This window comes from Oreochromis aureus, linkage group 20 (genome assembly GCF_013358895.1).
Source record: "Oreochromis aureus strain Israel breed Guangdong linkage group 20, ZZ_aureus, whole genome shotgun sequence".
NCBI classification, from domain to species: Eukaryota; Metazoa; Chordata; class Actinopteri; order Cichliformes; family Cichlidae; genus Oreochromis; species Oreochromis aureus.
In genome coordinates, this window is record NC_052961.1 from 36,441,593 (window position 1) to 36,453,946 (window position 12,354).

Genomic DNA, 12,354 nt, shown 5'->3' on the forward strand with positions numbered 1-12,354 from the left:
GTGAGTTTTCACAGACACTTTTGGATTGTTCCAATTTGATTGATCCAAATTAGACAAAAATACTGTCTCCTTTCTCTTTAAGCAAATAGTTTGGCTTTTATTTGTTCTGCTTGGTCTAATGCAGACAAGATTTCATTCACAGAAGAAGAAACCAATCCACTATGTTTTTATTTTGTGTCCTGTGTCATATTCAAACAACTACACCCCTCAAGATGGCTTACAGCAGAAAAAGAGACTCTAAATTTCCCTTTGAACAACTTCTGCAGTATGTTTGGTGACTAAGAATATGACTTCATCTTAATAGCCACTAAACGAGTGGCAAAATTTATCAAATGTGAATCGTAGTTTGGATCTTCTTTTGCTGCTGGTTCAGTGAATTTTGGTTGGAGAGAGACAAAACCTGCAGCTCAGAATCTAACACAAAAAAGACGTAAACATAGCGCGGAACGGACGCATCAGAATCAGAGCTGTCGGCTTTCAGCCCCAACAGCGTGTCCATGTATGTGCTGTCGGGTGAGAGAGCCAAGAAAGAGAAAGCTGGTTCTGATGCGTCGGGTCCGCTCTGTGTTTACGTCTTTGTGTGGAATCCGTTTACCTGCTCTCATTTACTGTTTGGTGGTTGTTGAAATAGTTTTGTGAGCTTTAACCGGAGATTCTGGCGTTTCTGGCAAAATGCATTTATATTTAAAAGTCGATTCAGGATTTAATGAATCGATATCACTTTATTCAAGCTACTCACCTCTCTCTATCTGCCTGCACTTTCAAACGTGCACAAGAAGGACCACAGGAACATCTGGACCACGGACAATCAAAGAGGTCCCGCCCCTGACTATCTCTCATTGGTTTAGACCACGATAGGGGCATAATGTGTGTCTGTTGTTGACCACACAGAGACTTTCAGAGTTGCGGTGACTTTTTTTTTTCTCACTCAAACAGTCGGTTGCTTCAGTGTGACCAAAGATTTTTTTTTTAGTCGCACCACTGAAAATATGGTCGCATTTGCGACCAAATTGGTCACACTCGAGAGCCCTGATATCAGTTTAAATTTGAGAACTATTTAATGAAGGATGTGAAAAACTCTAAACAAAAGCATTTGAAACCAATAATCACATTCAGCATTAATGATTAAACTGTGCAGCACTTGAATCGTGCATTATGAACACTGGACTATACTCCAAAAGACAACAAAGAAAAACACTTAAAATAAACCAATGTTAAATATGATATGAAAATATGTTACTACAAAAGATGCATTGTGTTGTGCATTATGATTGTTGCACATTGTTCTAGAATTTCAATAAAACCACTTCATTGAAAGTTAAAATCTGAAATAACAAAACAAGAAATCCCCCAGCTATATTTTTTGCTTATCTGAAGTTGGGTCGTGGGAGCAGAGGCCTAAGCAGTGAGCCACCTTCTCTACCTTATCTGGGAAAAAACACTTCATTCCCAATCCAGTGTGTCCTGGGTCTACCCCGTGGCCTCCAGTTGGAACCCAGGAGGCAACCGCATCAACTGGCTATTTTGGATATGGAAGAGTAGCAGCTCTACTGTGAACTCCTCCCAAATGACTCAACTCCTCACCCCATGCTAAGGGAGAGCACATCCACCATCTGGAGAAAGCTAATTTTCCCATTTCGATATCACAATATCAAGAACTGATATAACTGCTTTCTCCCATGTAATCGACAGTCTGCCTAGCAGAGACAATTTATCTGCTCCTGATGAACTCTTCTGGATATGTTTGCTCCTTTAAAAACTCAGAGTGTCTCCTTTATCCACTCTGCTCCCTGGTTCACGTCAGAATTTTGCCTTGACCCACTTCCCACTCAGGAGGCTGAATCCTGTTTATCCTTACTCTTTCCTTTAATAACGGACATTATTCATTCTTCCCTAATCTCTGCTTTTTTCCTTTACCTCTTAAAACAGCTGTGATAATTCCAACTCTCAACAAACCTGATGCAGACCCTTCCAACCTAAATAATTTGTGTCCAATTGCAGATCTACTCTCACCTTTCTAACAATCGTCTCTTTGAGCATTTTCACTCTGGTTTTTGGTCACTTCACAGTAGTGAGACAACCCTGGTCAAAATCACAGATATTTTTATGGCAGCTGACTGTGGGCTGCCCAGACCGCCATGGGCTTCAAAGCTGTCAGCATGCAGTCAAGTCTATAGAGTCTTGACCTACTCATTTTACTCAGGTGTGTTGCAGCAAAAAAAGTAAAAGGTTGGGGACACCAGCCCTCCAGGACTGGAGTTTGACACTTTACAATAATGGTTTGGGAAAGCCTGCAGATACAAAATTCATGGTCTTAGACGTGCTCTCCTCCTACATAATGTGATCACGACATTGTTGTTAACTAGAACAACCGAGGTCAAGTTGTGGGTTAGAAGACCAAAATAACTTTCTTTAATCCTGAACCTTCATGAACTAGGTTTTTTTTTTTTTTCAATCACTTCAGCTGAATTTTTAAAATCAATGTCATTTTAAATTATAAGAAGTCATCCAAATTAGGTCTCTGATTTCAGTAACTGGTGGCTTATAGGACCAGTTTTCATTCAAATTGTTCTGTCTATTCCCAGCTTCAGTGTTTTCATTCTTTGACACTCCTTCCATAGGTCCATGTGAAAAGCGAGAGCCTCGCCATCAAAATATCTCAAGAAATCAACTATGCCAAGAGTCTGTACTACGAGCAACAGCTCATGCTTCCTTCCACTGAGAATGAGGACTGCTTACTGCTTGAATCCTGATCAGGACTCTTGGAGATGGTGTCTGTGGGACTGTGGGGCATTTAATTGATTTTTGCAGATAACAGTTTTTTAATCTGTTTTGACAAACAGCAGTAAAGGGTACTGGGTACAGATACGTGACCTGATGTTTCAGAAAGCACAGACATGTACAGGATAGAAAATAATAAAACTTGCACTGCAGTGTTCTTTTCACTGTGTATATGTAGAAAGCCCTTGTACTGCATTTGGCCTTTGCATTTATGACTTATATGGCTGTAGTTGTACACATTCTATAGCAGTTCTATATATTTGTGACTAGACTTAAATGTAAATAGAGCTGCATACCAAGAGTATAAATTGTTGTGCATACTCTATTATGATGAAATATAGAAAGTCACAACAAAAGTGGATTAATTAACAAACTGCCTTTACAAATGTATTTTGTGTAAGAGTCTATTATAGATGGGGACATTAATTTACACTGACATTGGGGTGGGACATGCAGCCCCCTCAACCTTTCAATTATACACACTGGAGTGTCCATCATCGCCTACACTGCTTTTTACAATCATAAATCTAATGTGTCTAATTTTATTTAGCTACCCTTTTTTAATGACCTCATAATGAGCCTTCTAACCAGACTTTAAAGCAAAGTGAGGGCTTCCTTTTTACCTTTTACTCTGAGCACCCCCAAATGATAGGAAGCCACTGTTTGCAGGTGTGCGCGTGCGTGCGTTAGCACAGGCCTGTCAGAGAGATGACACACTCAGTCTGTGATCCTGTTAAAATGGTAAGATTTAAATAGACACTACTTCAAATAAAGCACCAGATTGCAGTACTCACTGTGGAGGACGCATTATTTTCCGACTTATTCAAAACACACATTTCCATTATTGACTTCTTGCTTGTCCAGTGGTTTTTACTTAAATGAATCCAAAATCAGATATATTTTAAATTGATTTTCTCAGTATCTTTAAGCAATAGCAGTAATCATTCATCAAAACTGCACCTTTTTGGAGTGATGGATAAAAATAATTAGACTGAATACTATAATGTATTTAATTTATATATGACCAAATCACAACTATTGCCTCAAGGTGCTTTATATTGTTGGCTCCAAGCAATATTAGTAAGAAACAAACAGTCACATGACCCCCCGTCCTGTGACCAAGCAACGGGCAACAGTGGGAAGGAAAAACTCCCAACCGTTTGGGGGTGATGGAAAAAGAAAAAAGCCAAAAGAGACAGTACAATGGGAGACAGACACACTATGGGAGAAAGAGTCGGTTGAATATTAATTTTATAATTCCAGTAATAATCATTACTAATGATTAAATGCTGTAGTGATGTATAGCACATTTAGAAATTCCAGTCACCCCTGTTAAAATTCCAGGTTTTTGTATGGTTGATAAAAAGACTACAAGAAATGGTTTCAAAACTTTGTTTGGTACACAGGGGCCACTAATGTCCTGTCTCAGGAAAACCAAGACCAAACAGTGGAAGAAAGAGCTGCACAAGTCGTCAATCTTAGTGTTTTTTCCCTATATAGTTTTTGTTTTTGTTTTTATTACGGGAGCCACAGCTGAGGGGTTGCAAAACACTGAAATTAGACAATCAGCTGGCAAGAAAGATTAATGCTGCTGTCAGTCCTCTTCTTCCTCCTCTGCCTGTGATTCAAGGATTCTGAGAGTTAGAATGATTTAGGTATTGATTCATTTTAACTATTGCATTCATCCTACTCTATTCAGATTCACTTAATTTTTAATAGTTGAGATTTAATCGATTTACTCATATGCAGGTGACAGTTTCTTTCTTTTACATAACGTTTGTATATAAAAGTATAATGATATAAAAAATTACACACATAATCTATACTTTAAATTAAATCCATAAAAAAACTGATATTAGTCTTTACTACCTCATTTTAAGTAAATTCCACCTAAAGTTGGGGTCAGCTTCATAACAGTTAATGTACATTTAAGGTATTTTTGTGGTTTAACATTTAAACCTTATACATTATATCACTGGACAGCAGTTTATTCATTTTTTTTCTTCTGAAAACTCTAATTGATACTCTATTTCCCCGCTCAAGTTCTGTACAACTTGTGTTTCATTTATATAGCACCAATTTACAGCACTTTACCCCTACAATATTAGAGAGAAAGCCAAAGCAATCAGATGACCTTCCAATGAGCAGCACTCTGTGACAGTGGGAATGAAGAACTCTTAACAGGAAGGGATGTGATTATTCGTAACTTTTTCAGTGATGGCTTTAAATTCAGTTCATGTACATAAGTCACGCATTTGAAAAAAGACTGGGCCCTCCAACACGGTACTGGAAGGAGATGCCAGTCAACAGGTAAATAATCCAAAGCAAGAGCTCAGTACCCACCAACTACTTGAACAAAAAACAAAACAGATATAGATAAATATGCTCAGTGAAAGCAGCCCAAACGCCTCAGAATATGAAAATGATGACAAATCAACAAACAGCTATATGGATGCTGCCAAAGTGGCAGTGCATTAATGTTTACATAAAACCTTATTTTAACATAGTTTTTTTTTTACTGTAAAATGTGTAAAGACAACAGTACAAGTAGACTCTTGTTGACAGACTTTTATGTTTCAGGACATAATAAAAATCATCTGGTCCTTAACAGGTATACTAAATCCAAATGCAGAAGCAGTGTGAACTAATTAAGTAAAGCTGTATTTAGGCAAATAAATGGAAAATGGACTGGTTCTTATATAGCACTTTTCTACTCTACTTTTCTACACATTCCAATGATCAGAGAGCAACTAGGGGTATCAATGTCTTTTCCACAGATCCTTGGGCATTGTTAGAATATATTTGTTATGTCTAATTATGAACCTCATTACTTTATATTACAAATAAACTCATAACACATTTATGTTTTATCTAATCTCACAAATTCAAATGATATCTTTCCAATGTGGGTGTTGGGTTGTGATACCTGCAAGAAAACAACTCCGGGTCTCCTGAACAAACTAAGAGACATGGTGTTTTTAACTTGAACCATTTAACTGCTTAATAAATTTAAGAAAATATACTTCAGGCATATTTGTCTTCCATCTCATAAAATGAATCTGACAGCATGCAGACTGGAGCAGCCACAGATCAAACCACCAACCTTCCAATTAGTAGATGGACTCTGCCTCCTGAGCTACAGCCAACGTTAGCAGCCCAGCCAAATATCAAGTATCATATTTACGTTGATGGCAGTGCAATTAGACTGAAAGTATGTCTTGTTTGAAAACCCGTAGTGGAGATATTTGCCCATAACCCACAATGCCACCGCAACCTATACTAACTGCTAGCATAGTGATGGAGGGGTCGTGACCTGGGCTCTTTAATATGCAGTTCATTCAACGTTCCCAGGATCTCCTTCTGTTATCAATTGTTGATTCTTATTTGTTGCTGCATCTTTTTCCAACACCTGGAAACACAATTCACACACCAAGAATAACTGTTCAGTCAGTCACATTCATTCACTTTGATCTGCAACAGACTGCAGTGATTTCCTTTTATCATGATGTGGGACAGTAAGCTTTGATGTTTAAATGGATTGAGTTTAAAGTTTACAACTATAATGTGCAGCTGTCACCTTTTGTGTATGGACACTGACACAATTTTTTTTTTTTTTTTTTACCTGTTTACTGAAACCCATTCCAATTATAGTTATATAATGGATATAGACATGTGTCGACTCTCAGGTTTCATTTGAGTGCATCCACATTCAAATTGGATGAATGGTTTACGAGTTTCAGCTCCTTAACATGTCCCACCCTATTTTTTTAAGGGGACCAAAGGTAATTGGACTCAAAGGCTTATTCGTGGGCATATGTAGGCAATTCCTTATATCACTATCAGATACATAGATAAAAGTCTTGAAATTGATTTGAGTTGTGGTGCTTGTATGTGGAAGATATTTCTGTGAAAAGTTAACCTGCGGTCAAAGGAGCTCTCCCTGCAGGTGAAACAAGCCGTCCTTAAGCTGCAAAAACAGAAAAGAAAAAAAAACCACAGGACAGAAGCAGATGAATGAAGTCCAAGGTTTTTAGAGACTATCTCTGCTCAAATCCAGCTAAATGCAGTCAAATTGATTGGACAGTGTTTCATAATACAGAAAAACAATGACCCTAAACATACAGCCAAAGCAACCCAGAAGTTGATCTTAGCCCAACCGAGGATGCATTTCACATGCTGAAGACTAAACCACTAGCCTGTCGGTGTAAATAGCCCTAAATAGGCCATTGGTGTACCAATTTTTCACTCCGCGTGTTTTTGGAATTCAAAAGCCACATCTGTTTAGAAAAAATGCGTCTCAGAGCTTGTATGTAAGGAAAAGGATTTCAATGTCAACACTGGATTTAACAGGAAGCCAAGGAAGAGGGGGCAGCATGTGAGGAATAAGCGCTCCCTTTCTAGTCCCTGTCAGGACTCTTGCTGCAGCATTTTGGATTAACTGAAGGCTTTTCAGGGAGTTTTTAGGACTTCCTGATAATAAAGAATTACAGTAGTCCAGCCTGGAAGTAATAAATGCATGAACTAGTTTTTCAGCATAACTCTGAGACAGGATATTTCTAATTTTAGAGATGTTGTGGAAATGGAAGAAAGCAATCGTACATACAGTGGCTTGCAAAAGTATTCGGCCCCCTAGAACTTTTCCACATTTTGTCACATTACAGCCACAAACATGAATCAATTTTATTGGAATTCCAGGTGAAAGACCAATACAAAGTGGTGTACAGGTGAGAAGTGGAATGAAAATCATACATGATTCCAAACATTTTTTTACAAATAAATAACTGCAAAGTGGGGTGTGCGTAATTATTCAGCCCCCTCAGTCAATACTTTGTAGAACCACCTTTTGCTGCAATTCCAGCTGCCAGTCTTTTAGGGTATGTCTCTACCAGCTTTGCACATCTACAGACTGAAATCCTTGCCCATTCTTCTTTGCAAAACAGCTCCAGCTCAGTCAGATTAGATGGACAGCGTTTGTGAACAGCAGTTTTCAGATCTTGCCACAGATTCTGGATTGGATTTAGATCTGGACTTTGACTGGGCCATTCTAACACATGGATATGTTTTGTTTTAAACCGTTCCATTGTTGCCCTGGCTTTATGTTTAGGGTCGTTGTCCTGCTGGAAGGTGAACCTCCGCCCCAGTCTCAAGTCTTTTGCAGACTCCAAGAGGTTTTCTTCCAAGATTGCCCTGTATTTGGCTCCATCCATCTTCCCATCAACTCTGACCAGCTTCCCTGTCCCTGCTGAAGAGAAGCACCCCCAGAGCATGATGCTGCCACCACCATATTTGACAGTGGGGATAGTGTGTTCAGAGTGATGTGCAGTGTTAGTTTTCCGCCACACATAGCGTTTTGCATTTTGGCCAAAAAGTTCCATTTTGGTTTCATCTGACCAGAGCACCTTCTTCCACATGTTTGCTGTGTCCCCCACATGGCTTGTGGCAAACTGCAAACGGGACTTCTTATGGTTTTCTGTTAACAATGTCTTTCTTCTTGCCACTCTTCCATAAAGGCCAACTTTGTGCAGTGCACGACTAATAGTTGTCCTTGTTCGGCCTGTGAGTTTAGGTGGACGGCCTTGTCTTGGTAGGTTTACAGTTGTGCCATACTCCTTCCATTTCTGAATGATGGCTTGAACAGTGCTCCGTGGGATGTTCAAGGCTTGGGAAATCTTTTTGTAGCCTAAGCCAGCTTTAAATTTCTCAATAACTTTATCCCTGACCTGTCTGGTGTGTTCTTTGGACTTCATGGTGTTGTTGCTCCCAATATTCTCTTAGACAACCTCTGAGGCCGTCACAGAGCAGCTGTATTTGCACTGACATTAGATTACACACAGGTGCACTCTATTTAGTCATTAGCACTCATCAGGCAACGTCTATGGGCAACTGACTGCACTCAGACCAAAGGGGGCTGAATAATTACGCACACCCCACTTTGCAGTTATTTATTTGTAAAAAATGTTTGGAATCATGTATGATTTTCGTTCCACTTCTCACGTGTACACCACTTTGTATTGGTCTTTCATTTGGAATTCCAATAAAATTGATTCATGTTTGTGGCTGTAATGTGACAAAATGTGGGAAACTTCAAGGGGGCCGAATAGTTTTGCAAGCCACTGTATTTGTTTAATATGTGCATTGAAGGACATGTCCTGGTCAAAAATGACTCCAAGGTTCCTCACAGTGTTACTGGAGGCCAAGGTAATGCCATCCAGAGTAAGAATCTGGTTAGATACCATATTTCGAAAATACCAAAGATACCAAAATAAGATTTTTTTAGGCCTTCAGTTAATCCAAAATGCTGCAGCAAGAGTACTGGCAGGGACTAGAAAGAGAGAGCAGATTTCTCCTGTATTGACTTCCCTTCATTGGCTCCCTGTTAAATCCAGAATTGAATTCAAAATCCTGCTCCTCACATACAAGGTGTTGAATAATCAGATCCCATCTTATCATAATGACCTCTACAGTGCACACTCAAAAAATCTACTGGAGTTGTCAATAGAAATAAATGGGAGTATAATCGAAAACGAAGTATAATCTTTCAAATTTAAGATGAAGGAGTTAATGAAGAATTCAGAACTGTTGAAAGGAGTAATTGTTAGGTAAGTAATATGTACAGAAATGGCTGAACTTTTTGAGAGGAATATTTTGCTGCACGTCTGCTCAGTAAAAAACAATGTAGTAGCAATCCAGAATTCGTCTTCTTCTGTTTGTGAAATAGTTTTACAAACTACCTTTCTGATGAAGATGATGACGAGTTGGGGAGATGATTTGTCATCTTGTGAATTAATAGATTTGTTTGTGATGAGCACAGTATGTTATTTTATCTTTAGGCATTTATTTCAGTTTTTGTTGCACTAACTGAAAGAAATTTATGATGTTTTGAATGTGAATCTTAACCAAGCAAGTATTGAAACATAACAGAACCAGGACAATGGTATAATATATGTACACTGTAGAATTTTACAGTTTCAGCAGCTTACAGCGTAATTAATCAAATGTTATTCAGATATTCAAAAGTACATATTGCCTTTAGGAATTTTCATTTATTTTAATATTAGTTGAATTTTAACAGTGCTTTCCTGGCCTCCGCTAACAACACACCGTTGAACAGAAGAACTATACTTTAGCTGTTAAGCAGCACTCACAGTAACTGAGGCAATCTGTTGCCTTCATTTTTTTACGTTTTGTGTGACATGTTTTTCAGTTTGCAAAGTTGGTTTGACATTTTAATTACAAAAATGAACAATAAATACTGAGTTTTGCTAAACTGCAAAAGTGACTCTGTTGTACCCGTTCCTTTTAAGTCATGTCAACTTATTCCCATGATAGACATAATTCAATCAATCAGTCAATCTTTATTGACAGACTTTACGTCCATAGTTAAAAAAACAAAACAAAAACAAAACACAACATATAAATCTTAATAAAAAATACAAAATAACTGAAAACTAAATACTATTTACTAAATATTTTTTGATTTAATAAATATTTCAGTTTTATTTTAGTTTTATTTTAGTGAAAGGGTACATGTCAAATGTAATCAAAATATTGAAGTTCTGATAACTTTAAACTTTTAAGTTCATCAACTCAAAAAACTTAGGAAAATCAATTCAACCAATTGTCTTAAGTTCTGATAACGTTTCGGGTTTACAGTGAAGGGTCAAGAGTGTTTTCACTGATTAAATATATTTTATTTAAAAATCCACACCTGAGCTAAGAAAAGAATATCTCTACCTGCAATAAACTCACAATACTTATGCTTAGACATACATAAGACTGTAGTGGAGAATTGTTAGTTTTACATTCTTACAAGTTTTTAGTGGGAAGTGGGAAGCAAGTTATCCAACTTCAATTTCTATAGATAATATTTTGAATCCAGATTAAACACAATCAAAAAAAATAAATGAGTAATTTCTGACATAACAGGTTTTGTTATGGCTTTTAGAAACTCAACAGACTGGGAAGGAATGACCAGACCCAAAAACATCAGATATTTTATGCAAGAATATGAAAGCTGTCCAGATTTGCTGATTTCTAAGAACTCGTTCTCCAGATCATTTTTGAATAATAGCCTTAACTATTCAATATTTGATGTGTCTATAAGTTTGCCTGGGTTTTTTTGACATAAATCTGGCAGCAAGAGTGATGTTATAGATCAAAATCCCGGCAGCTGATAATGCTGACTGGCCAACTTACAGTCTATCTACTATCATCCCTATGGTAGTGGTAAATCTCAAGTATTCCCAAGATTACATGTAAATTGCCTCTGAAACTTCATTCTGTGTCTAATGCAGAATCAGAATGAGTCCTTTCTCCTAATTGCTCAAGCAGAAGGACTGGGTGGAGGTTTAACTACTTTCAGGGGTCACTGAAGGTGCCTCAGGAAAGTGGGTAGTGTGTTTAGCAGCAGAGCAGAGCTTCAGGTCACGTCAGCTCACAGGTGAATCTCAGCAGCAGCATGGTGGATAATGCGAGGGAGCGTTGACCGACTGCTGTGTTGATGGCTGCACACAAACAATACAAAATTCAAATGCTGATGTTACAACCTCCTATCCAAGCATGTTGTATTTGTACTGTCAACCAGCCAGTTTGTCCTGTTATTTATCAATCCAGTACACATCTGTGTGTGTGTGTGTGTGTGTGTGTGTGTGTGTGTGTGTGTGAACTCCAAAGTTTGAAAATGATCACAAATACATCAAAGTGTCACACTGATAAACACAATACACACTGTGCTTTCTTCTAACTACACACCTGGTTCATAAATACTAGAAAATCTTGTTCAACAAACATTTGATAGAAACTACAAACAGTTTCAAAAATAAACTTTGGACTGTAAATACTTTTGACACATTGATTCAGCACTTAATTCAATGCCTTTAACTGCTTTCTATCACGAATTTGCAATTCGGGATTCAGTATCTTCAGTCAGGGCACTGTAGACTGGAAGAGCCAGGGACTGAACCACCCACCTTCTGATTAGCAGATGACCTGCCCTACTTCCTGGAGGTATTCAGATTATGTGTAGTTATTAAAAAGTGCTGGGAACCAAAAAGCCCACACCTCGAGGTCACTCTCTTTTTATACTTCTCGTTTTTCTTTTAGACTCGTGCAAAGTTGCCACCGTCACAGTTGTAGTTGTACCGAAACTGACATACCAATGTAATGTTCTTTTCCTTTCTTCAGTCTTGGGTTGTCTGTAAAAACACAAGATTCGCTTTGAGAAGGCCGAAAGCATTGACTGATCAGAACGAATCCCTGCACAAACAACTCACCAAACACAATCAGGCGGGTGTGGGTATCTGTGGAGCCCAGAGGATTCTGGGCTGTGCAGCGAAACATGGAGCCATTGAGCTCAGCAGGGACTCTCTCCAGGATGAGTTCCCTTCCGTTATGGACTGCTCTGCCATCGAGCAGATCCCCACCAACCTTGGTCCAAGTGAATATTGGCTCAGGGAAGACTTCACTCTGTGGACACACAAATGTGTGAGCATGAGAAGTATTTAGAATTTTATGCCAGTGAAACTGTCACAGCTATCCAACAAGAAGTACTGCAAGTCCAGCCCAAAAATGCCT

General features: G+C 38.3%; 2 protein-coding genes across 4 annotated transcripts in view; one reads left to right on the forward strand and one right to left on the reverse strand.

Annotated features, from left to right (window-relative positions):
* The window catches only part of vps13d (vacuolar protein sorting 13 homolog D), a 113,555-nt gene extending 107,752 nt beyond the window's left edge, over window positions 1-5,803 (forward strand). For 2 of the 3 annotated variants that reach the window (XM_039605015.1, XM_039605016.1), the window contains one exon: window positions 2,622-2,753. In XM_039605015.1, coding sequence (XP_039460949.1) covers window positions 2,622-2,753 — 132 coding nt within the window. Of the gene's footprint in view, window positions 1-2,621 lie in introns of all 3 variants that reach the window. The other variant, XM_031755611.2, reaches the window with a different exon arrangement.
* A 3,309-nt stretch (window positions 5,804-9,112) lies between these two features.
* Window positions 9,113-12,354, reverse strand: part of igsf21b (immunoglobin superfamily, member 21b) — a 91,898-nt gene continuing 88,656 nt past the window's right edge. The window contains exons 8-10 of the mRNA XM_039604701.1: window positions 12,054-12,246; window positions 11,937-11,975; window positions 9,113-11,285 (exon numbers count right to left, since the gene is read on the reverse strand). Of these exons, the coding sequence (XP_039460635.1) occupies window positions 11,206-11,285; window positions 11,937-11,975; window positions 12,054-12,246 (312 nt within the window). The 3' untranslated portion in view covers window positions 9,113-11,205. The remainder of the gene's footprint in view (window positions 11,286-11,936; window positions 11,976-12,053; window positions 12,247-12,354) is intronic.